The sequence below is a fragment of the Lissotriton helveticus genome, chromosome 12, assembly GCF_964261635.1.
Source record: "Lissotriton helveticus chromosome 12, aLisHel1.1, whole genome shotgun sequence".
NCBI lineage: Eukaryota > Metazoa > Chordata > Amphibia > Caudata > Salamandridae > Lissotriton > Lissotriton helveticus.
In genome coordinates, this window is record NC_136073.1 from 570,090,166 (window position 1) to 570,116,080 (window position 25,915).

The 25,915-nt window shown below is 43.7% G+C and overlaps 1 protein-coding gene across 1 annotated transcript in view; it reads right to left on the reverse strand.

Moving 5' to 3' along the window:
* CCDC102A (coiled-coil domain containing 102A) overlaps window positions 1-25,915 on the reverse strand; it is a 148,126-nt gene that overhangs the window by 40,846 nt on the left and 81,365 nt on the right. Inside the window, exons 5-6 of the mRNA XM_078671246.1 lie at window positions 22,101-22,310; window positions 9,570-9,740 (exon numbers count right to left, since the gene is read on the reverse strand). Coding sequence (XP_078527372.1) covers window positions 9,570-9,740; window positions 22,101-22,310 — 381 coding nt within the window. The remainder of the gene's footprint in view (window positions 1-9,569; window positions 9,741-22,100; window positions 22,311-25,915) is intronic.

Genomic DNA, 25,915 nt, shown 5'->3' on the forward strand with positions numbered 1-25,915 from the left:
TTACAGCAGATTTGCTCCTGCAGGTATGATGTTGGAGTTCCTCGGTGGGGTGCAAAAATGCCACTGTGCCCTTCTCTCACACTTAGCTAGGTGGTATTTAGCCTTTTGAGCTCAGTGGTGTAATTGTGTTTCAGCTTCCGTTATAATCAGTGCATTTTTCCTTACTAGGATAGATAAGGGTTAGAGAAGGAAAATGCTACTTAACCAGTATGCATCTGTTCTTGGCATATAGAGCTGTAGAGTCATATGCTATGCATAGATCTCCACCTAGTGTTGGGTCTGTATGTTTGCACTTTGTTTTTCTTCTAAGAAGTCTTTCCAGTCACGAGATAGGTGACTCCTCCTTTCGGTGATAGTGAGCATGGACATTGACTCCATAGTTAGATTGTTTTCCCGCAGAGGGTGATAATGGAGATAGTAGGAGTAGTAAAAAGGAGATGCCGATGAATGCATGTATCTAAATAAGATGTTACTGCAACAGGTATCGGTACCCAGGGAGGTGGGTGGGCACATATGACTCTACAGCTCTATATGCTAAGAACAGATGCATACTGGGTAAGTAGCATTTTCCGTTTGAGGCATATGAGCTGTAGATCATATGCTATGCATAGACTACACAGCAGTTATCTCCCAAAGCGGTGGCTAACCTGTATCTGTTGGAGTGGTCTGAAATAGTGTACCTAAAACTGCCTGGCCCACTCTAGCTTGTTGTCTTGCTAACACATCTACACAATAGTGTTTTTTGAATGTGTGAGGTGTAGACATGTTGCAGCTTTGCATATGTCATCTATGGGTATATTTTCTAAGAATGCCATAGAAGCCCCCAGTTTGCATGTAGAGTGTGCTCTAGGGGGGACTGTTAATGTCCGTTTTGCTTTGGAGCAGTATATTTGAATTCACTTGACAATCCACTTTGCAATTCCTGTTTTTTTTGTTGTTTTTTTTAATTAATATTGGATTACCTTTGTGGGGTGGAGCAAAAGCGACAGTTTATTTGTGTTGCGAAAAATTTTGGTCCTTTCTATGTAGTACAGCAATGCTCTCTTTACATCTAATATGTGTAGGGCACGTTCTGCTACTGAACCTGGTTGAGGGAATAACAAAGGTAACTCAACAGATTGATGTGAAAAGCAGAAAATACTTTAGGAAGGAATTTAGGATTAGTCCGAAGAACCACTTTATTTTGATGCATTTGTAAAAAGAATTCTCTATAGTTAATGCCTGAAGTTTACCCACACTTCTGTGTGATGTGATAGCCACAAGGAAAGCAGTTTTCTATGCGAGAAATCGCAGGTCACATTTATACAATGGCTCAAAGGGTGGACCCATTACTCTGGTGAGGACAATGTTGAGATTCCATGCTGGAGCCGGTGGGCGTCTTGGGGGAATGACTCTTGAGTCCCTCCATAAAGGCTTTGATAACAAGCCCCCTAAAAAGAGATAAATATTGTCTATTCTGCAGGTATGCAACGATTGCATCCATGTGTAAGCGTATGGAAGTGTATGCTAAATTGGAAAGCTGTAGATGTAACAAATAGCATATAATGTTTTGGACAGAAGCATTAAGCGGGTTGATATTACAGTAAATCACAAACCGCTTCCACTTTGCTGCATAGCAAGCTCTTGTGGAAGGACATCTAGCCTCTTTAGTAATATTCATGCAGTCTATCGGTAGATTAAGATAGCCAAACTCTAAGACTTCAGGTGCCAGATCGCCAGTTTGAGCTGACTGGGATCTGGGTGTCTTATGTCTCCATGGCTCTGTGTGAGGAGATTGGCTGTGAGACTTCGTTTTTGACGAGGAACTACTGGGAGTTCCAATAGGGTTGTGAACCATGGTTGGTGTGCCCATGTGGGAGCAACCAGGATTAGTGTCAGGGACACTTGTCTGAGTTTCTGAACCACTCATGGAATGAGTGGGAGAGGCAGAAAAGAGTAAGCAAATATCCCTGACGAGTTCATCCATAGTGCATTGCCTTTGGACACTGGGTGTTGATACCTGGACGCAAAGTTTGGGCATTTTGCGTTTCAGTGTGTGGCGAACAGGTCTATGCCTGGAAAGCCCCACATTTGAAAGAATGGGAGGAGAACTTGCGGGTGTAATTCCCATTTGTGGACTTGCTGTGTCTGGCGACTTAGCAGATCTACCCAGATGCAATTCCTATTAGGAGTTGTCCCCCTGCGCACAGCGTGTGGTGTACCAAACACTGGTTGAACAACCCCCCATTTTTTCATATACTAGAGGACCCAACCTCAAAGAATTGCTTACCCGTTCCAACACAGATTCTAAGATCAGCAGATACAAGGATCTAGAACCATGCCACAATTGCAGTAACTGCAATAACACTATGAAAGGCAATACTATTTATCATCCTATGAAAGGCAATATTATCAAACTCAATCCCACATGTAATACACCAAACGTAATCTATCTGCTCAAATGTCCTTGTGGCCTCTGTTATGTAGGGCACACAGAACGGAAAATCAGGACTAGGATACTTGAACATAAAAGCAACATCAGGACCCAGAATATCAAATCCACTGTAGCTGCCCATTTTTTTTTTTAGAACAAAGGCATAATATTTCCCAACTACAATTTACTGTGCTTGAAAATGTGTCCTTGATTGAAGGTATGAATAACAAAAACAGATTGCTTCAGAGAGAAAACTTCTGGATACGATATCTGTGCACGATGCAACCGACAGGATTGAATGATAGAATGGAATTTCTATGCTACCTGTAAACGTACAATGTTACTTACAGCTGTTACTTTTATACTAGTAATCATTAATTTTTATACTTTGTGTTCCCACATGTTACTTAACTGACCTTTTTAGTTGAACTCCAATACAAAATGGCGCTCGCTTTTTCACTGCCTTAGTCCTTCGCTTATGTCTGGCACGCTGGAGTTGAACGCTAACTTCCAGCTTTATTAGTTCTTACACACACACACGCTCGCGTAACTGCACCAGATGCATCAGCATGAGACCGGGTTAATCGGGTTTACAACACCGCTTGAAGTAAGTACTCCCTTCACGGAGACTGGGTTATCTACGAGCACCTCTTCTGAGTGCTTTGTTATTTATACGCGTATCACCTTCGCTTTCAGGCAATACGACCTTTGATTACTGGCACTTCCGTATGTACCCTTTTATCGTTTTTACCGTCCCACATTGGGCACAGCATGCTCTGTAGTTAACACGCGCTTCACGTGGATCTTATCAATTTTGTTAACACACGCTTACGGAGGCAGCACATGCTCCGCACAGTTATCACTACCATACAGTTTTGTGCACTCTTTTGCGCACTTATTTGTTTTCATTTATTCGCTTAGCCAGGTTATTCATTTGCACTGTAGCGCACTGGTTATTATTCTGTCACAGTAACTTGAAGACTGTCTATCACACACGCCGCGCTGCATGTTTTTGCACAACACAATCACACCGCTAAAACTCACGTTGATCATTTAACTCTGGGACCCATAGGGATGTTTTCTCGCTACCCAGACCGTTTATCTTTTGTGTTTCAGAACGTTCCCGGATGAAGGGCAGAAATCATGCCCGAAATGCATTGGGACTGATTTAAAATGCATGAATATTCTGTTGGTGAGTCCACAGTCCTTGTATTGTGTGTTGCTGTAGATGAGCACCCCAGCCAGTTAGAGAAGCGTCCGCTGTTATTACTGTCTGTGGAACCAGGTCTATGAGGGGCCGTCCTTTTGACAGATTTTGTGCGTTCCACCACTGCAGAGAGCGATGAGTAAGGATGCTTACCAACACTAGATCGGTTAATAGACCGTGAGACTGGTTCCACTGACTGGGTAAGCATTTCTGAAGCGGACGCATGTGGAGCCTGGCATACGGGACGACCAGGATGCCACCATCCCCAGCAGTTGCATGTAAACTCGAGCTGGCAGAGATTGATTGTGTTGAAACTGGAGAACCAAAGCCTGAATGCTGCGAATTCTGGTTGCGTTGGGAAACGCCAGAGCCTTTTGAGATTCTATAGTGGCTCCTAGAAAGTTCTGAGTATTGGCTGGCTGAAAATGTGACTTTGGCACATTGACTGTGAACCCTAGTCGATGCAGTGATTTGATGGTTATGGAAGTGTATTTGAGGCACTGTTGGTACGTGCTGGCTTTGATGAACCAATCATCTAAGTATGGGAAGATATGGATGGTTTGTCTTCTGAGAGGAGCGGCAACTACCGCTAGACATTTTGTGAAGACTCTGGGGGCAGTGGTGAATCCGAATGGGAGTACCTTGAACTGGTAATGTTAGCCCGCTAACACAAACCTGAGAAATTTGCGATGAGCAGGGTGGATTGGAATATCAATTTAGGCGTCCTTTAAGTCTAGAGTGGACAGAAAGTCGCCTTTTTGCAAAAGAGGCAGTCCCTGTTGAAGTGTTACCATGTGAAAATGGTCTGAAATTAAGTAAAAATTGAGTTCTCTGTGATCTAAGATTGGTCTGCGAGACCCATCCTTTTTTGGTATTAGGAAGTAAAAGGAGTACACGCTCGCCCCTTGCTGTTGTAGCAGTACAGGCTCTATAGCGCCTTTTAAAATTAGATACTGTACCTCTTATTTTAGACGGTGTAGATGATCCGGTGAGAGTTTTTGTGATTTTGGGGGAATGTTTGGAGGAGTGTTGATGAACTCCAGGCAGTAACCAGAACGAATAATTTGCAGAACCCACTTGTCTGTTGTTATTGACTGCCAAGCTGGTAAGAAATGTGACAGTCTTCCCCCGACAGCTGTTAGGTGGTCGGGGGGAAGGAGAGGTGAGTCACTTTTTTGTATTGGAGGGAGAGGTGCGTGTGTTTCAACCTCTACCTCACCGTTATTTCCTCTGTAACCCCCTTGGAAATTGTTCTTAGAGCCAGAGGGTTGGTTATTACCCTTGTAGGTGGAGATATTTTCTGAGGAGGAATTTTTGGACCCCGCTCGATAGAAAGAGCGCCGAAAGGAACCACAGCCTTGTGGTGATTGAAGCGCCCCCATGGATTTGACCACTTCAGTGTCTAGCTTCATCTTTTCCAGTGAAGAGTCAACCACTGGGCCAAAAAGGTGTTCCTTATCAAAAGGTATGTTTAATATAGAGGTCTGAGCCTCAGGTTTGAATCCAGAGATACGTAGCCATGCGTGCCTTCGTAAAAGGACACTGGTATTGACTGCTCTGGCAGCTTTGTCTGCAGCATCGAGGGAGCACCTGATCTGATTGTTGGAAATAAGTTGTCCCTCTCTTATTAGGTCTTCAGCTTTAGATTTATGTTCTAGGCGTAGATAGTGGATCAAGTGTTCCATCTCGTCCCAAAGCACACAGTCGTATCTAGCTAGCAACGCTTGTGTGTTGGAAATGCGCCAGAAGTTTGCTGCCTGAGATGTGATTCTCTTCCCCGAAGCATCAAGAAGCTTAGGTTTCTTATCTGGGGTGGATGATCTCCTGTGGTTCAAGAAGCTTAGGTTTCTTCTCTGGGGGTGGATCATCTCCTGTGATTTGTGAGTTAGCTCTTTTACTTGCGTTAAGACACTACTAGCGAGTCCAACGGTAATTGTCCCCTAATGTACGCTGGGTCAGATGATGCTGACTTATATTTTTTGTCTTCCCTAGGGGTAATGATAAGTGCCCTGACAGGATCACTAAAGAGATCATCCACATGTCTGATGATACCCTTGAGCATTGGTAAAGTGTGTGATGATGTTGGAGTAGTGCTATGGGTTGCGAAAAGGAAATCCGCTTCAAGGTAATCTTTGTGGAGCTGCACCACCCCCTGGTAATTGGCAGCCCTACCCAGCAATTCGATGTAACCTACACTGTCGTTTGGTGGAGAGGGTTTGGTAGAGTATAGGTCAGCATCATTGCTTGTGGGCGAGTTAATGTTTTAATCGTCACATGGGTCTGCAGGTATTGGCTGGCCATCGTCATCCCCATCCCCATTATAATCCCGATCATCCTGGTTGTTAGGTGTATGTGGGGGGTGCTGAGGTGAAGTAGGCACAGGTATAGACTGTAGAGAAGGTGGAGATGAGATAGGAAGAGAAGGAGGGGATGGGTTAGTTCCGACAGTTCGCTTCTTCAAAGGAATGTTATATTACTCTTCAGCATCGATCCTTCTCTTTAGAGTCACCGTGGTTGTGATATGCCCAGTTTTTTGCTGAATGTACAACACCTTCTGTTTGAGTCAGGTTTATCGAAGGGACTGCCGAAATTGTGTTTTTTTGGTGACTTCAGTGCTTGCTGTGTTTTCGGATCCGAAGTATGTTTCGGTGCCGATGGTTGAGGTTCAGAGCCGGGCTTAGATTTTGATCCCGAAGATTTTGGCTCTGATCCTGTTTTGAATTGGGGCTTTTCGGCGCCGGAAGGCTTTTTAGCAGGCCTGATGGTGGAGCACCGGAAGCGTGATCTCAGGGCTGACCGTGGCCTGAGAGCACGGGTTGGTCCTGAGCCTTCTTTTTGGGTTGAGGTGGATGTCGGGGTGAGGGAGTTTCTGTACTCACAGTACGTTATCCCTGTGGGATGTCATCATCCTTGTCGGAGCCGTACTTGGAAATCGGTTCCTGCTCTTCTTCGGCCCGATAGCAGCCTGGGCTTCTTCGTCTGATCCGAAGAGGTCCAGAATTGAGGCGGTGCGTTGACTTTGCATGTCGCGACGTCGAGCGAGATGGTCACGAAGTGTCTTGTTGGAGCGGAACGCTTTGCACGCGTTACAGTCCTGTTCTCTGTACTTAGGGGGCAGTTACACACTCTATGTGAGTCGGAGCACAGGTATTTTGAGTGGCACCGAGGGCAGAATTTAAAGGGAGTTTGTTCCATCGACCGCTAGTTGAACCGAAGCGGGTAGGCCAGACGGCCCACCACGAACTCGATGACAGAAAAAAACAATTTAACTATGGAGTCGATGCCCATGCGCACTATCACCGAAAGGAGGAGTCACCTACACCGTGACTGGAGAGAGTTCTTCAAAGAAAAACAAAGTGCAAACATCCGGATCCAACACTAGATGGCGATCTATGCATATGATCCACAGATCATATGCCTCGAACATAATGTACCGTTATTAATGTTTCGTTGTTTTCTGACTTTGTTGGTAGCAACGCATTGAAGGATGCTGCACTACTCAGACTGTTTAAAACTACCAGATAAACCTATCTCTGTGGCCACGCAAGGGTCCAAAAGAGGTGCAGGACCGGTGGATCAGGCCAGATCTTCAGAATGATTACTGATGTGTAATCGAGCTTTGTGCAGACCCATTCTATGTACATGTGGCTTACCTGCCCACGCTATACTTCTGGCGTGGATCCTGTCTTCCAGGACCTTGTTGAACATTCCTGCATTACACCAATCTCTGCAACAATAATCATACAGCAACACAATATTTTACGCTTCCGTTCTTTGCACTGTACCAATGAGGTGATCAGTTGCACACATCTTACTATTTTAAAGCCTTGATCATGGGTTGGGTGGTCTGTGTTTAAGGGTCCAAATAATTAAAAGAGTTATTCACACATACCATATGGAGGATGCGGAAGTCTATCTGATTTAAGTTTCGCAATCCATGAAGTTATAATGCACTAAAGTCTAAAGAGAATCCCACGTGGTTATGTAGGTGTTTTGTATGCATCTTGTAAAAAAATAAAAGAAAGACTATGCTGCTTCTTCATTGCTGGAGAAATACGCAATTGGCCAATCAGACAGCAGGCAGGTAATTGATACCTAATGTGAATACTGTTTGTCATCCCTCTGGTCATGCCAGTTTTGAAATGGCACTACCCTTGTGTCGTTCATTAAATACAACAAGCAACTAAAGAACTCCCATGTCTATCTAAAGAAGTATATATGAATGCGTTTACCGAGATGTGTGCAGTCAGTGCTTGAAATGGAAAAATAGAAGTGCAGTTACTCCGTAGCAGAGTACCTGCTTGTTTCTGAGAAGTGCTGGTAGTCTCCAATTAAAAGTAGATCATTTCTCTTGAGAAGTGCCGGTACTCTCCCTCTCAAAATCTCAAAATAGAAAAGTGCTGGTACTCCGTACCGGACAGTACCGGCTCATTTAAAGCACTGTGTGCAGTGCAAAAATAGCTCACAAGAAAGGAAGCGCTGTACACAGGGGGAAAGAGGAGGAGTCAGTAAAGGGTGTACCGTTATGACCAGAGAAGGACAAATTATCTGGCTGGGGTACATCATTTAGAGGGCTACATATGGGTGAGGCGTTTGTTAAAGAGAAAGGTCTTCATTCCTTAATGAGGAGCAGGAAAGCAGAAGCTTGCCAGTTATGTGGAGCACAGCGGGAGAAGGCCTGGCATCTAGTTAATCCTCCAGTACAGTCTCCCCTACCATGGTTCCCGCAGCTGCGTTTACACTGCCCATCCGAGATCTTGATCCCACTTGTTAGATAAGGTGGGCTGTTCAAGTGTGCCACTTTGTAGGTGATGCAGTAGACTTTGAAAGTGATGTGAGCTGATAGACAGTCAGTGGATATCTTTGAGCATGAGAGAAGATCTGTCAAAGTTCCTGAATCTGTGAGTCGGGTTCTTCACTAAAGGGTGGAGTGAAGGGGCCTGTCTCAAATTCAAAATATTGGCGACATACGAAGAAAAGGCATGTCTTGCTTCTGTTTCTTTCCTCATGCTTGGAATCTCCAGTTTTACTTGTTTCAAACAGCAGGTAATGTGTGGAGGAGTTTGACTTAAAAGTGTGGAGAACGTTATAAGTAATGTATAGATTTCTTTACATGGATCCATGGTGAGAGGGATTGCTGTGGGCAATTTAGCTGAATGTGTCGTGAGATATGCAGAATTGTGAGATCCAGCCTTCTGGAAGTGAGGGTAGCTTCGGGGAGGCCACTGAGCACAATGGTTCGCGCAGCAATGTGTGAGAGGACCAGTGCACACACTGTGCAGGTGATGGTTGGTAGGGAGGGCCTTTGTTGCAAGGTGTGTGACAGGGGGTACCAAACCTTCTTGGATTTCTTTTCAACAGGCCCTTAAAGTAAGTGGTAGGTATCAAAGAACAACCCCCAGATACTAAGTATGGGAAAACAGTGTGTTGATCCCCCCCCCCTCCCAAAAAAAAGTGCTCAGTCTAGAGTCAGGCTATGATGTGGAATTGAAGCCACCGCCATTGATGAGAAAAGTTCTGTTCTTGTGAGACTCAGCTTAAGAAAAACTCTAAACATCCATGATTGGATAATGGTCAAGCAGGGGCTTATCTGGTGTGTATCAGCAGTAATAACACCAAGGGATAGTGCCCAGTGTGACTGAACTAGTGTAGAGCAACATATTAGGTGGTCCGTTGAAACAGAGCTTTTGTGCAACGACAGGAAATTATTAGGGTAGTAATAGAACTTTGAGGGAATCCTATTTTGAACAAGTGGCTTAGGAGTTTTGTACAAGTTCACTTGTCCACATTGTCAAGTATTTATTTTTCCACATTTTCACATATTTACATCTTTGCATTTCGTACAGAAATGTTTACACATGAGGATTTCTGTTGTCTCATATCTTAGAATATGTAATTCTCACACATAGGTGCCTTTGCCTCTAATCTTGCTGATGTATCTGTAGTTACCTCATCCTCGGCTTGTCCCAACTCCTTCTTCAACTCCTCCACCCTCATCCGCAGCTTCTTCACCTCACCCTCGTGCTGCTCCACACGACGGTTGGCATGTGCCAGTTCTGCCATCTTCTCCTGGTATTGCTTTTTTACCTTGGAATGGATGTGCCGCAAATCTGCTAGCTCCTAAGGTTGGGAAACAAGGATTTAAACCACATCCAGGCACTAAAGCGCTGAGTAACCGATAATGTTTTATTCTTTCTTTTAAGATGAACATATTAAGGCTCATAAAACTGTGGTGAGACTTGTATTACATTTTTCGCCAATTCAACTGCATCTGACCATCTTCATCAGGAAAAACCACGCACAAATATAGTATATAATATCACACTTTGCTAATTGAAATTAAATCAACATCCTCTGATGCTGTTGGTGCAGAGAACAAGATAGGGGGAAAGGAGTAGCAGGGTTAAAAAATATATATGTGAAAACACTATGGCAGAAGAATCAAAAGGAAAATGTTACTTACCCAGTAAGCATCTGTTCATGGCATGTAGTGCTGTAGATTCACATGCTTAGTATAATCCTGCCATTTAGTGTTGGGCTCGGATGCGTGCAAGTCATTTTTCTTCGAATAAAGTCTTTCAAGTCACAAGGTAGTGAGACTCCTCCTGTTGCTGGTAATCCGCATGGACATCGACTCAATTGTTAGATTTATTTCCTGTATGGCTAGTGAGGATGAAATGTGAAGCAATGCGCTGTGTATATAAAGGATTTTGGCAAAATTAGTGAAAGTAACTGAAACAGACACAGGCATCTAGGGAGGAGGGTGGGCACAGCTGAATCTACAGCACTACATGCCACAAACAGATGCTTACTTGGTAAATATAATTTTCCGTTTGAGACGTGTGGCTGTAGATACACATGCGTACCATAGAATGTAAAGCCTTCCTCCTCCATAAGCGGTGAATAGCCTGTGGGAGTTACAGCTGTCTGAAATAGTGTACGTAATACTGCTTGGTCCATGTTGGCTTGTCGATGGTCCAGTACATCAATACAGTAATGTTCTGTTAATGTATGTGGTGTAGACCATGTAGCAGCTTTACATATGTCAGTTCTAGGTGTATTTCCTAAGTCCACTGAGGCTCATTTTTTACGAGTGGAGTGAGCTCTAGAAGGAATGGGTAAAGTTATTTTAGCTTTAGCATAGCATGTTTGGATGCATTTAACAATCCATCGTACAATGCGTGCTTTAGAGATTGCCCTTCCTTTGTGAGGTTTTGAAAAAACAAAAAATAGTTGTTGTCTTCCTGTGGAGAAGTGCGGCTCAATGGTTAGAGCGGCAGACCCTGATGCAGAGGTCTAGCCCGGGACCAGGGTTCAATTCCCCGCCTCGGCGGGTCTTGAGCTAAAAACTTCCACGGACCTGATAATTCTTGCCTCGGTGCCTATTCCAATCATGGAGGCCCACTCTGCAACTCTGGGCAATAGCTTGCTTAATCTCCACAACGGCCCCCACAACGCTAAGGATGCCTGGCCTCCACCTTGGGGGTGCCCAGGAGTGGACACCTCACAGGGAAAGCCAGGATGGGTTCCACAGCGGTATTCGTACAAGTGCCTTGAGACCCTTGCGGGTGAGTAGTGCGCTATACAAGTATCAATTTACATTTACATTTTTCCTAAATGATTTAGTCTTGTCAATATAGTACATTAGAGTTTGTTTTATGTCTAACGTGTGCAAAATCCTTTCTGCAACTGAGTAAGGTTGGGGAAAAAACAGGAAGACCAATAGATTGATTCAAGTGGAATTGTGAAACCACCTTTGGAAGACATTTGGGGTTGGTACGAAGTACAACCCTGTCTATATGTATTTGGAAGAGGGGTTCTTCTAAAGTTAGTGTCTGAAGCTCACTAACACGTCTAAGCGAAGTGATAGCAAATAGGAATGTTACCTTCAATGATAAAAAGTTGGGGTGGGGGGTCAGCAGTGGAGTGGCTCAAAGGGAGGGGCCATTAATCTTGTTAATACAATATTGAGATTCCATGTGGGAGCTGGTGGCACCGTAGGAGGAATGCCTCTTAACACCCTCTTTCAAAGCTCTGCTGACAGAAATTCTGGTTAGGGAAGTGTGTTGTCTATTCTCTAGGTATGCTGCTACCACTGCTAGTTGTAGTCTTATAGACTGTCTTATAGGTGTGCAAATTTAATATGAAGCTGGCAATGTCTTGTACCTTGACTGCTAAGGGATTAATGTATTTGGAATGACAATAGTGAACACATCTTTTCCATTTAACAGAGTAACAGGCCCGAGTAGTAGGCATGCATGGCTCTTTGATAATGTCCATACATTGTTGTGGGAGATTGAGGTAACCAATTTCTAGGACCTCAGGAGCCAGATCGCAAGATTGAAGGATCTGGGGACTGAATGTCAGATTTCTCAATGGTTCTGCGTGAGAAGGTCTTGCCTGTTCAGCAGTACTTCGTGGGGGAACTACTGATAGTTCAAGGAGTGTGGTGAACCATGGTTGTAGTGCCCATGTGGGAGACACCAGGATGAGGGTGAGAGATGTCTGCCAAAGTTTGCGAACCACAAACGGAAGCAGTGGGAGAGGTGGGAAAGCATAAGCAAATATCCCTGACCAACTCATTCATAGTGCATTGCCATGGACTGTCAGTGTAGAAACCTGGAGGAAAAGTTTGGGCATTTGGCATTTTCTGCGGAGGTGAAGAGGCGTATTTGTGGTTGTCCCCAATGCTGGAAGTCTTGGTAGAGGACTTGCAGGTGGAGTCCTCACTCGTGGGCTTGATGGCATCTCCTGCGGACGAGACCTGCAAAGTCGTTGTCCACCCCAGTAGATACTCAGCTAACAGGGGAATGTTGTGTCGGATAGACCTCCTCCAAATGGTCTGGGCTAAATGAGAAAGCTGAGGGGGACTTGGTGTCCCCTTGCTTTTGGAGATAATACATGGCTATCATGTTGTCCATCTAGTTGAGGACTACCTTTACCAATCAGGTGAGGAAGGAAGGCTTTCAGCCTAGGTGAACAGCTAGTAACTCGCAGTGATTTATGTGGAGATGTCTCTGATTGGGTGTCCAGGGGTCCTGGACAGCCGTATGTTGTGAATGCTCTCCCCATCCCATAAGGCAGCATCTGTTACGGTTCTCTGCAGAACTGGGTCTTGGAAAAGTAGTCCTTTTAAGAGGTTGATGGCGAGCAACCATTTAGAGAGTGGAAAGCTTGATGGCGGACCAACACTAGATCCTCCCATTGACCCTCCGTTGAGTCCATTGGTGTTGAATTGGAATTGACCACTATAAGGCTGAAAGACCTTTTTAAGGACCCAACTGCCTGTAGAAAGACGTCTAGGCAGAAGTTTGTGGATTCATTTATGCTGCGGGCCCGATGTATGCGCAGGGAGAGGAACTATTGCAAACAGTTGTTTTTATGTATCAAGCAACCCCACCTTTGTCAGAGGGAGAATACTTTTACCTAGTAGATATCCCCACATCGCACCATAAATTCATCCTATCAAGATTTTGTTTGAATTTGATACCAAGGATGCTGGGGTACCCAGGGGGAAGATTCAAGCACTCAGAACCGACTCTGTGCCCTTGCAGCACCGAATCTCCCCAAAATGACCTCCATTTATAATTTTTCTGTGCTTTTTTCTGCAGGAAGGAAAGAAATTAATCCCGATTTTAAAGCAGCATAATTTGAAACTGTTGGGTTGCATTATACTTTTTAAAATCCCTGCCTAACCCTTCTGTCTTCTTTTCAGTAGCATCATTTTTATGGGCATGTATGAAAAAAGGAAACAAGTGGGCCCATAACCAGGATTTGGACTTCATCTTTCATTTTGATATACTCTGACATTTAATAACTAATATTTTAACCTGTATTTAAATGCTCATAAGTGTATTTACATGGAATGTTTAATGAATTTGACTGCCCACTCTTTGACTAACAGGAACTGGGATCCTATGTTAACTGTTGCTGTTTATGTGTTCTTGTTTATGTTCTGATCTTAATTGGAAACAAAGATCGAATAAAGTTTCTAAAATAAAGAGTCCAGTGGTGCGTTAAGCACTGCTGCAACGGACACATGTTTAGTCTGGCATGAGATACTATGGCTATACATGAAGCCATAATAGCAAGGAGACGCATGAAAGTCCTCACTGTTCCCTGTTGACTGGGTTGGAATTGGGGAATGAGTGCCTGGAATGACTGTATCCTGGCAGTATTCAGGTAAGCTATTCATTGCTCCTGGGTAAGGTTGGATCTGAATGGGCTGAAGGTGAAGCCTAGGTTGTGAAGTAGGTTTATGGCGAACTGAGTGTGTTGGGGACACTTTTGACAAGTCACACTTTTGATAATCCAGTCGTTTATGTATAGAAAGACATGTATGCTTTGTCCGCGCAGGTGAGCAGCTACTACAGCTGGACATTTGGTAAAGCCCCTGGGCGCTGTAGTAATCCAGAAGGGGAGCACCTTGAACTGGCAATGCTGACCACATATTACAAACCTCATATATCAGTGATGTGTCGGGTGAATAGGTATATGGAAGTAAGCGTCCTTGAGGTCGAGTGTGGCCCTGAAGTCGGCTTTTTGAAATAACAGGATGACATTTTGAAGAGTAACCATGTGAAAGTGCTCTGAGAGAATGTACGGGTTTAGAGGTCTGACATCCAATATTGGTCTCAGGAACCTGTCTGTTTTTTAGAATAAGGAGGTATAGTGAATAGACTCCTGTGCCCTGTTGGTGGAGTGGAACGGGTTCCATAGCTCCTTTTTTGAGGAGTGTTTGTACTTCTTCCCTGAGCAACCTTTCGATGTGCGGGAAAGTCTGTATTTGCGAGGTGGAATGTTGGGAGGTGTGGAAGTGAGCTCCAGACAATAACCATGTTGAATATTCAACACCCACTGATCAGAGATGATATTCCGCCAGGCGGGTAAGAACCCTTGAAAGCAACCCTCAACATGTGTTGTGTGATAGAGGGGAATTAGAGCTAAGTCAGAATTTGGTGCTTGTGGCTGATGACTTGGTGAATCCTCCATTGCCTCTTCCTTTCGAGTTGTCACCCTTTTATGAACCTAAGTAGTATCCTCTAGGTGAGGTGGTTTGGGTTTATGGCCGCTGGTATAAGGTGGTGATCTCGGGAGAGGTAGTTTTGGACCGCCCACTGTAGGATGAGCAGTGAAAGGAGCATCGATTGGAGGGGGTCTGCAGTGCTCCCATGCCTTAGGCTGTTTCAGTGGCTTTTTTTATTTTTTCTAATTGTGTGTCTACTTTAGGGCCAAACAAATGTTCCCCATTGAATGGGAGGGTCAGTAGATTTTGTTATACCTCAGATTTGAACCACAAGACCTGAAGCCAAGCATGTCTGCACAGTAAAACTCTGGAGTTTTTTTCCCTACTAGATGCAGTATCTGCAGCATCAAGGGCACAAAGAATAGTTGTGTTAAAAATTAACTTTCATTCAGAGGCTACTTGAAAGGCTTGTGTTTTGTGCTCTTCTGATAGTTATTGGATAAGTACCTCCATTTTGTCCCAATGGGCTCTATCATATCTAGCGAGAAGGCCGATATAATTTGTGAAACACCAGTGATTGTGTGGCTACCCCCTTTCTTGCGGCATTCATTTTCTTGCTCTCCTTATCTGGTAGAGGGGCTTCACCAGACGTTTGTGAATTGGCCTTTTTTTTATGTGCGGTTGCTACCGCTAAAGAGTCTGGCAGAAGTTGACCTAGTATGTATAGTGGGTCATTGGGGTACACTTTATATTTTTTGTCTAGCCTTCGTGTTATCACCCTAGAACTCACATGGTCATTGAATAGGTCAGGGGTGTGACAGAGCATGCCCTTTAGCATGGGTAGGTATTGTGCAGAACGTTGTGTAAAGGAAAGTGTCTAAAATAGGAAGTCTTCCTCTAGGGGCTTATTGAGTAGTTGCACCTTCTGGAAGGTGGCAGTCTTACCAATCAAGTTGTGATATTTAGTAGTGCCATCTGGGGGGGTTGCAGGGTACAGATCAGGGTCTGTATCAACTGGTGGGTCAGTGTCATAAGTATTTCATGGGTCATCTTGTGGTGGGATGTAAAAACTGTCCCCATCATCTTCCCCATGTAAGAATGAGTTGACCCTTCCAGTGAATATGATACAGGGGCAGCTGGTGAAGCAGGTGGTAAGGGTGAATGATGTGCCATCGGTATCGGTGGTGCGTTAATGTGTAGCGAACTTGTGGCCTTGTCGGTCTTCTTTCTCAGTTCGCGAGGAGAAGGAAAGTCCAAGGCCTCTTCAAAAGACAGCTGTCTTTTGGAGGGTTGAGCACCAGTGTATGAAGGTCAAGTAATTAACCAGCCTGTGTCTGGATGGATCAGACGATGTTTCTGCCAAGAGTATATATCTTCCTGCAGTCTTTGAAGCAGGGGTTCCATGGTGCCCGATCCATGTATACTTTTGCTGAGCACTGACCTTCTTGGCTCTAAAAACTGAATATTTCACCTATACTGGGGCAGGTTTCAGTGCCAACAGTGGCTGATGTTTCGATGTCGTACGTTTCAGCTTCAAAGCTTAACCCGTCTCCAAAGAAGGAGTGGTCAGCTTTGAAACAGTTGGTTTTGATGATTTCCAAATACGAAGGTCTGTGCCAACCATGACCAGAGGGCAGCGGTTGCCCGCCAATTTGTTTAGGTCGGTCTGGAATGGGAGGTGGAGCCTTTGTAGTGGTGTGCTGGGGTCGATGTTGAGTTGATGGGGGCATAGCACTCTCAGCTGGTTGAGAATAAGGTAGATCTCGCATCTCAACTTTGGAGCCAGAGCTGTCGTCAGGGTTGAAGGTCCCTTTATCCGAGGCCTGGGCGCGATGCTCTTCTTTGAGGTCCTCAAGTCCAAAAAGGTCTTGTGTATCGCCCGTGTTCTTTGAGACATTTTGAGACGTCATCCTCGATGCTCACGTAAAGTCTTCTTCAACTTAAAGGAGCGGTAAACTCTGGTGGAGATTGGTGCGAGGGTACTTGGAGGACAGAAACAAGTGTCCATCTAGTGGTTGGGACGGAATTGTAGTATTTCCTCTCTCTTTTTTTTTTTGCAGTTGGTGGGCGTCGACGACGTAGTACCATTTGGTGCCCTTCTGTGATGTCGACGAGCTTCCTCCGGAAGCTCCCACCTTTGGTAGCCATCTTCAGATTTTTTTTTGGTGTCTTTTCTTTATTCTCTCCTCCTCATAGTTCTCTTCCTTGGCGGAGGAGAGTGGGTTCGCTAGTGAATCCAGAAAATTCTTCAAGCTATTTGTTTTACAGCGTGAATCTTTTCTGCATTCACTATGCCGTGCATAGACTTTGCAGCAGCTTGCTTGTCTTGTGGTGGCTGGGTGGAAGATGACCTTTGGTTTGCAAATAGATGCTGTAAGACCTTTTGTCCTACTTGTGCTTCCTTGTTCATTTGAATGTCCACACTAATGTTTGGTGAATGTGTGTACAGAAGAGCATGGTGCAGCCATGCAAATGTCTTGGATTGGAGTGTTAGCAAGAAATGCAATAGTTGCTACTTTCTTCTTTGTTGAATGCACCAGTGGCGCCCCTTGTAAAGTGTATCCTGCTTGTTTGTGGCACAATTGTATTGCTTGTGCTATACACCTTGCGATGGGGCTCTTGGTTACTGGTCTTCCCAGAAAAGTTTTTGCGAAGGATACAAACAACTGTTTAGTTTTTCTGAATTCTTTAGTTTTTTCCACATAATACATAACCACTCTTCTTGCGTCAAGTGTGTGCAAAGCTCTTTCGGATTTGTTCTTAGAGTTTTGAAAGAAACTTTGTATTTGTATACTCTGATTTATGTGAAATCTTGACACCACCGTCATTAATTGCGGATCTGTCCCCTTACTTTGAGATTGTCCATGTGTGCTCCCCATCCTACTAGGGACGCATCTATTGCTAAGGTCACTGTTGGAGTTGGAGGTGTGAAATGTCTTCCCTGTGCTATGTGTGCTTCGTTCCACCATGCAATCGCCTGATGAACTCTGTTTGTGACAACTACTAGATCCTCCCAACACCCTGTAGCCTGTGACCATTGTGTCTGGAGCCATTCTTGAAATGATCTCATGTGTAGACGAATGTTGGAAACTAAATGAGTGCATGAGGCCATCATTCCAAGTAATTTCTCCACTGTCCTCACAGTCAGATGATTCCCCTTCTGGTATAGATACGTCTCCTTCAATAGAGCTGATCTCCTTTTCTTGGTGGGAAATGTTTTCCCTAACACAGTGTTTATCTTTGCGCCCAAGAACACCTTCTTGCATTCCGGTTCTATTGATGATTTTTCCCAGTGTATGGAGAAACCCAGCTGAACTAGTGTCTCTATCACTTTTTGTATATGCTGTTTGCATAGGCTGTATGAGTTTGCTCTTACTAACCAGTCGTCTAAGTAGGGGTAAACATGAATTCCTTGCCTTCTGAGATGTGCTGCTACTGCTGCCAGGCGCTTCGTGAACACCCTTGGTGCTGATTATAGACTGAAAGCAAGTACTTTGAATTGCTAGTGTTGTTTGTTCATGACAAATCTTAACATTGTTTTGTGTTTTCTGTTTATTGGGATGTGTAAATACGCGTCCTTTTAGAGTCTATTGTTGCCATGTAATCTCCCCTTTCCAACTGAGGTAACACCTCTTGCAGTGTAGTCATCTTGAATTTTTGCGTCTTTATAAACTTGTTTAGAAACCTTAGGTCTAATATTGGCCATAATGTTCTATCCACCTTGGGAATTAGGAAGTATGTTGAATATATTCCGTTGTTCTTTTCTCTGTGCGGTACATGTTCTATTGCATGTTTTTCCTGAAGTTCTTTCACCTCTTTGATTAGGTAAGATCATTCTTCTTTTGAATGTGTGCTGTGCTTTGGCCTCCTGTGTGGAGGTTGTTTTGTTAACTATTCAATAACCGTACTGTATTATGTTTAGAATCCACTTGTCTGTGGGTTTTTCTTTCCACTTTTGTTGGTAAAGTCCTAGTCTGCCTCCTACTGGAGTGGGATGTTGGAGGAACTGTAAACTGGTTTTCTCTTGTTTTGGTAACTGCTTCTTTTTCGTGCGTACTCTCACTGCTGTTGTATGTGAGTGTACCTCCTTGTGAGTGCACCTCCTTAAGAGTGCAGTCACTGGTAGAGGTTTGTTGTCCACCTCTTTGTGGCTGGCCTCTACTACGGATGCCCCATCAAACGGATCCCCTTCCTTAATATTGCCAGCTTTGTTCTGTTGTGTGCCCTGGTTTCCAGCTTGGTATGTCTGCTGGTAACCTTGATGTGAGGTAGTAGGTTGGTGTGTACCTCTTCCAGCTGGTCTTCTTGATGGTGTGCTTCTGCGCATGCCTCTGAACTGCAGAGCCTCCATGTATTTTGCGGTTTCGGTATTCTTCTTTAGTTAATTTAACTTTTCATCAACCACCGTTCCAAACAATTATTCTCCATGGAATGGTGAATTAATGATGTTGCTTTGCCCTGCTGGCTTGAAGCCTGAGATTCTAAGCCATGCGTTCCTCCTTTCCATATTCCAATCATCATTTGCCTGCTAGACATTTAAGCAGCATTAAGGGCTGATATTAAACACGTATAAGCAATGTTTTTTTCCCTCTTCCACCAGGTGGCTAGCTCTTTTCTGGAATTGTTCTGGTAGATTTTGCAACAGTTCTCGTACCTCTTCCCAATGTTGGTACGCATGCCTGTTTAGCAATGAATTTGAATTTGCTAAGCGCCACTGATTAGCTGCGCTTCTCTCCACCTTCCTTCCTACGAGGTCCATCATCTTGCTTTCCTTGTCTGGAGGTGGTCCTAGTGTAGCAAGTACATTTGCTCTTTTTCTTGCCATTGAGGCAATGATAGAGTCAGCTGGCAGCTATCCCCTGATGTATATAGGGTCTTTAGAGGAGTGTTTATACTTTTTCTCTGCCCTTGGAGTTATAGCCTTGCATGTAGCAGGCTCTTTGAATGCCTATTTCCCCAGGTCTAAGATACTAGGCAGCATTGGTAGGAATTGATTTGTTGATTGTGTAGGCATCAGTGTCTCTAATAAAAAAGATGACTGAGATTTTTCTTCCTTGAGCTGAACCCCATAGGTTTCTGAAGCCTTTTTAATCACCTGATTATGCATGCCAATGTCATCTGGGAGTGATGGCCTCGAATGATAGGATTCCACCGCCTCCTCAGGTGATTCGGTGCAGAGATCTTGTCATTGGAGCTCTTGATTCTTTGAGTTCGACGATTCTGCGTATGCTTGATCATCTTCTTCGACGTCTTCCCCGAAGAAGAATGAACCTTCCTCTTCTTATTCGATCTGTTTGGGAGTTCTTGGCATTATTGGTTCTTCTGCAACCTTTTCGGCTTCCGTTTCCCTTGTTTTCTGCAGTATCTTGAATTGCTTCAAGCTTTCGTCAAAGTGTTTTTGCATTGAAGGATATTCACCATTTCGGCATCGAGCCTTCTTGTCTTTTTCTCAATCTCAGCCTCGTGTATTGTGGGGTCGAGAATTTCCGTTTTCCGGCTGACGATGCGGAACCAGTCGTCGGGGTTTGTTTCGGTCTCTCTTTCTTCGACACGGAGGCGTCCTTTTCCAGCCTGTCTTTCGACGTCTTCGTTTTTTCGAGGACCTTGGCCATTCTGGAGTCCTTATCCAAGGATCCTGCGGTCTGTTTTTGTTTGGATGCAGCTACGGTCGCCGAATGCTTCGATACTGAGGATCACTTTGGAGGTCTAGAGTCTGATTTTTTTAGACTCTTCTAGTTTTTTCAAGGTCAACGACTCTCTTACCTCCTTCGAAGCCTTCTTCTCAGCTTCCACGACTAAGACTTCTCTTTCATCGTCGCCTTCTGGTCCTTCAGCGACGTTATTTTCCTCCTCACTGGATAGGCCCAGGTCTCGCAGTGATCCTTGGCCATGCAGGTTGTAATTGGCTCGTCGCTGCCTTTTTTCTTACCCTCTACGTCTTCGGGGTGAAAACGGAGCAGGCGCTACAGTCGTTGCTTTGATGATCCAGCGGCAGGCACAGGTTACAACGGGGTGCTGATCCTTTTGTGCGTATTTGTGGTGCCATTTCTTTTAGAATGGCTACCAAAGGTGGGAGCTTCTGGAAGAAGCCCGTTGACATCATAGAAGGGCGCCAAATGGTACTACGTCGTCGACGCCCACCAACAGAAAAAAAAAAAAAAAAAGAAATACTACAATTCCAGACCCAACCACTAGATGGCAGAATAATACACAGCATAGTAAATCCAGAAAAGATTCACGCTGTAAAACCAACATATCTACAAAATGTATTGACACTAATGGCACAAATGAGTTCCTAAAATACCATTTGACTGACCAGCAGAATCGCCTAGATCGTACATTTAGATATATTGTTTACTGAAAAAGCTTAAGAAGGTACAAAGGCCACACTGAAAGTATCAAAGAGGAACTCTTGTGACCACATTTATGTATGATGAGGCTCATGTGATCGCTCATTAACATTCCTCTTGATCCACCCAGAAGCTCCACAAAGCATTGCCTGTCCCTTTCAACGGGCTATTTTTTGTATAAGAAGCCTTGTCATCACAATGAGCTCCTTAACTCCTTCCTTGCAGCGCAACTCTATCTGTGGCACAAGTGTATTCTCATAAAAGTCCTTCTACTCAAATATGGAGTTGTGTTTAATTGTGAATTTTCAGGTAAGAAGTGAAATGCCTTTTAAGCTATCCCTTTGAATAGTTGGAGTATTGAATTATACGTCCTCCTAGAGGGCTGTCTGTTAATTATTCGTTAGAACCTGTATCCTCATTTCCAAGCGAATCAACTGATTTGATTATACTGGTTCATTTAACCTTGAAATGTAGGTCTTAATTACAAAAAATCATGAGATATTTGACCAATTTCTAATTAGCATCCCAGCACAGGAATTGGTTGTCTACATAACCTAGCTACCGGACTAGATGTTTATGGCACTTTTCTAATTCTGGATTACAGGCTTGTATCAATTATCAGAATCCCGGTAGTAAATTTAAGATGGTGTTTGGAGGCTGGAATTTTAATATATCCAAGACATGTTCAGGTCAGCTGAGATTTGGTACCAAATGAATTAGAGAATTGGACCGGGATACTAATTCTAACAAGCATTTGAAAGTATTAAAAAAGATCCAACCCAGGAGAACAAAGGGTCCATGTTATTTACAATGTGAAAGCAAGAACATCCACTATTCTGATTCCCACCCAAAGAGTGATCCACCATTAAGGAGATCTCAAAGCAACAGAGCTACATCTAATAGGTTTTCACGTGATCTTACTCGCACACAGAAGGTTCCAAAGTTTTGAAATGCTCCTTCATACCCCTTTGCAAATTTGTTTTTTGTCAGTTAGGACACACTCCCTTCTAAAAAGCCTACCTTTCAATAAGTGTATTCATTGGTCATGGCTTATGTCTACCATATCAGTCCTTTTCCCCATATTCCCAGCTCTCCAGGTGATGTTTTATCCCATTGCCCTGGGGGCGGGTTCGTAAATGCAGGGCTTCATGGGTTACCACTCACCTTGTTCTTCTCAAAGAGCTCAGTCTGTATTGTCTTGAGGTCTGTGTCCAATGCACTGGCCGTCTGACGGCGTTTCCGTGCCAGCACCTCCTCCAAGTCCTCTATCTGGGCACGAAGTTTCTTATTTTCTCGCTCCAAGTTTAACTTCTCTGTCTCTAGCCGCTCACGCTTACCCCATTCTGCTGCATTCTCTGCTTGAAGCCGCTCCATCTGTGCAGAAAGAAAGAGGCCTACTGCGTCATAGCAGGAAAACAAGCAATTACTGCTCAGAGGTGAACCCTATATCTACCTAATGTTATTTTTCTTTCCTGACTGATTGGCAGTACTGACTGGCAGCAGGTAGAGTTAAAACTATATACTCAGGGTATCGCAAAGGTTGGTGTCAAACTGGCCAGCAAAGGGTTCATTTGATTGTTTGGTGTGATACATCAACTATTTTGAGACCCTTATATTTATTTTGGTTGGATTCCATCATGGGTGGAGATAGACCCTTGCAATACATTAGGCAGAGCTAGGCCTGCTTCATGCATCAGCCAAAGCACAGCCTTGCAATGACTTTCAATTACAGAGCACACAAAGATAACCCCACTCTTCCTTCACTCAGGAATCTTAGCTCATTCTACGACAATGTTTTCCCAGCACCATGCACTACTTAACCCAGTCTTGAGAGCCAACCCTTCATATCTAAGTGAGCAAAGTCATACTCAAGGCAGTATTATCAGAGTCTGACAGTGCATGCCCGAAGACATTATTCAGCATGCAACACCATTTAGTTGTTTTTTACCATCTCTATTTATTCTTTAAAAAAATACAGTAGTGCAAATCAAAGACAACATCCATGGAAGAGATTTTCATTCAGATATCAATTGTGCTACAGTTTAGAAGTCATGGTCCATATTGTCACTATCAGTATGTTTTCAATCACCAATTGAAACCTCATTTATTCCGAAAACACCCTTTCTCCCCACTTTCTCAATAAAACTTATTTTGCTCAAGAGACCCACTACCTATATTGACCGCATCTTCACCCAAAGCTAAAGATCCAACCCGGATCGCTAAGGGGAATCATCTCCCGGCTTGTCTGACAAAGACCAAAACAAATTGGCACAATCTCCTATGTCTTCCTAGGCCCTGTTATCCTTTCTCACCACCCTCATGTGTTATGCCTATGCTAACGCCTATTCAGTCATATCTCTTCTCCATAACCTTACCATTGATGCCTGGAAGCAGAGCTAGTGTAATGCTATTCAGCACTCCGTTAGGACCAGTTCCAATATTCAAAATTTATGTAGAATCTCACACTTCTTGGGCCTTTGCAGCATCCTCACCAGACAGTGTTTAACCAAGATCATTATACTGATACCTGTCAGTTGCTGCATTTTTATCTTCCACATCCTGCAAAAGTTTAGTTACTGCGCCACAGTACTATGTCATGTAGGTAAATGAGGCATCTAGTGTACCACATCTCAGGCAAGCAGAAGAACTCTCAGAATGTATGTTGTTTGGTTTTAAGGGAGTTAAGTATATATGGTGGAGGTAAAATACAACATCATTTAGTTGGTGCTAGATTCTCTTAAATTTGTTTTTCAAATTGTGCATACCTGTTACGATACACAGCCTCCTTTCTTGTGCTCTAAACTCATAGCCTATCTTCACCGATTATCTTAGCCTACAGGAGCATTACAGAAACAAGAACAGATTTAATGCAAATCTGATGGTGCCTCTGAACTTGACATCTTGTACCAATGCACAACCCATGCCAAAAGGGTTGGCACTCGCAGCATAAGAAATTGCACAAATTCTCAAAGATTTTAGAAGAAATCCATCAAACAAAGGCTGTGGATAATGTCCTGAGCACTGTCATAGAAATGTCATGCAGAACCTTAATAGGCCATGGAGAACTCTCATCCCTGGGGCACTAGGGCAGTAGTGGCTGGGACTTTGCTGGATTTGATGTTAGTGGTTCTTCCCCAACTTCTCTACTAATAAACCTCTGGAGAAGAAGACCTGTGTTGCGTTTCTGTAACCTGGGAACAGGACGACATACACCTTAACACAAAGCAAGCCCAATTGCCCACTTCCTTTAATTGCTTCCACCAGGTTACACGATGTAGCTCAACACAAAACACAATGTAGTCCCGTGCTGCCATGAATACGATCCATCATGATGAACTTGTCCAAACACAGCCTCATGCCTCATCCAGTAAAACAAACTTTCGTGAATGGCTAATCTAAATATGTCTACTGCAGGCTCCCCATATTACCAGTATTAAAAAACCTGTGGGTGTGTATGATCCGGCCCATAATACCTTTGAAATCACACTAAATTAACTAACAGCACAATAGTGACTACATCCTCTAAGAGAATCAATTACATTTATTAAGTCTTTCACTTGTTCTTACACTTCTTTAGGCCTGTTTATATATAATTTGAAACTTTTTTAATTTTTACAAGATTTTACGTGTTGCCAGTAGTTATATTTGCATCTTAAAAGTAGAACAAGAACCGGGTTTTAACAAAAGAAGTTTCATAATTTCATAAACTTTAAAACGTATTTTCAATAAACTGGTTTGTTTTGTATACTACTAATTATTAAGATAATATAGCAACAGGCTGCCATGAACGTGATTACATCCACCTTCTGATTATGCACAACCATCTGTTTGCATCTTTTTGAAAAAAAAATGATAATTCCTAATTACTTTATAATCTTCATTAACTTAAAAATGTGAAAAAGGGGAGAAAAAAAGTGTTAAAAAGAAAATTTAATTAACTGCTTGCGACATCGTTGTTGACCTACACTAATTGTTACAAAAGAAAACATAATTGTGATAAGTAACCTTTATAACTCATTTCATTATTCTAGACATTTAGCGAAGAAACAAGAAATACTAACTGGAATATTAATTACGTGGGCATTCTTTGTTGTCCTAGAGCCAAGTGTACGTTGATTAGTATGTAGAAAATGAAAAAATAACACATTTTCAGTCAAAAGCAAAGGATTCTGCCAAGCGTTCGCCTTCATGGTCCATCTAAATAATTCGCCTTCATGGTCCATCTAAATAATTCCCATGTGCCTTTCATAAACCAACATGTAGTCAACTTACCAACCACGTTTAAATAAATTATTTTCGGTGCACATTTATAGGGTGGTCCTGTCCCTCTGGGGGGGTTGGTCAGAAAGTTGTTTTGAATAGAAGACTGGGGTGTGTCTCGATAGGAAGTAGTGACAGACATACATACGGGTGGGGCCTGCAAAGGCCGAGGTGTACAAAGGAAAATCAGGGGGGTAGAGCGAGAGGGTAAGACAGAAGGAGTAGTTTCTGTCCTGTAACTCCAGTTCTGTAGTAGGGGTATCACTGTTATAGTCATAATCTAGTGAATAGTCCCGCCCATGTGCGTGGACCCCGGAGCAATCAAAAATAATCTCTTAAGGTGTCGAAAAATGCAGAACTGCACAGACACTTAAGAGAGAATTTAAATGTAAATGTAAGTGTCTTGTAAAGCGCACTGCTGCCCTGAGGCGTCGTGGCGCTGTAGACCGCTGGGGAACCCGTCCTGGCTATCCCTGTGAGATGGTCCCTACTGGGTATCTCCAAGGTGAAACCAGGCAACCCCGGCGAATGTGGGGGGCCGTTGTAGAGATGAGGCAAAGTAATGCCCAGAGTTCCCGAGTGTGATCCCTGGTTAGAGTAGGCACCAAGGCGAGAATTATCGAGTCCGCTGACCCTGGTCCACGGCCGTTCTCTGCTTCCGGGTCTGCCGCCTCTAACCAGTGAGCCACACCACTACAATTTAAAGACAGATAATGCAG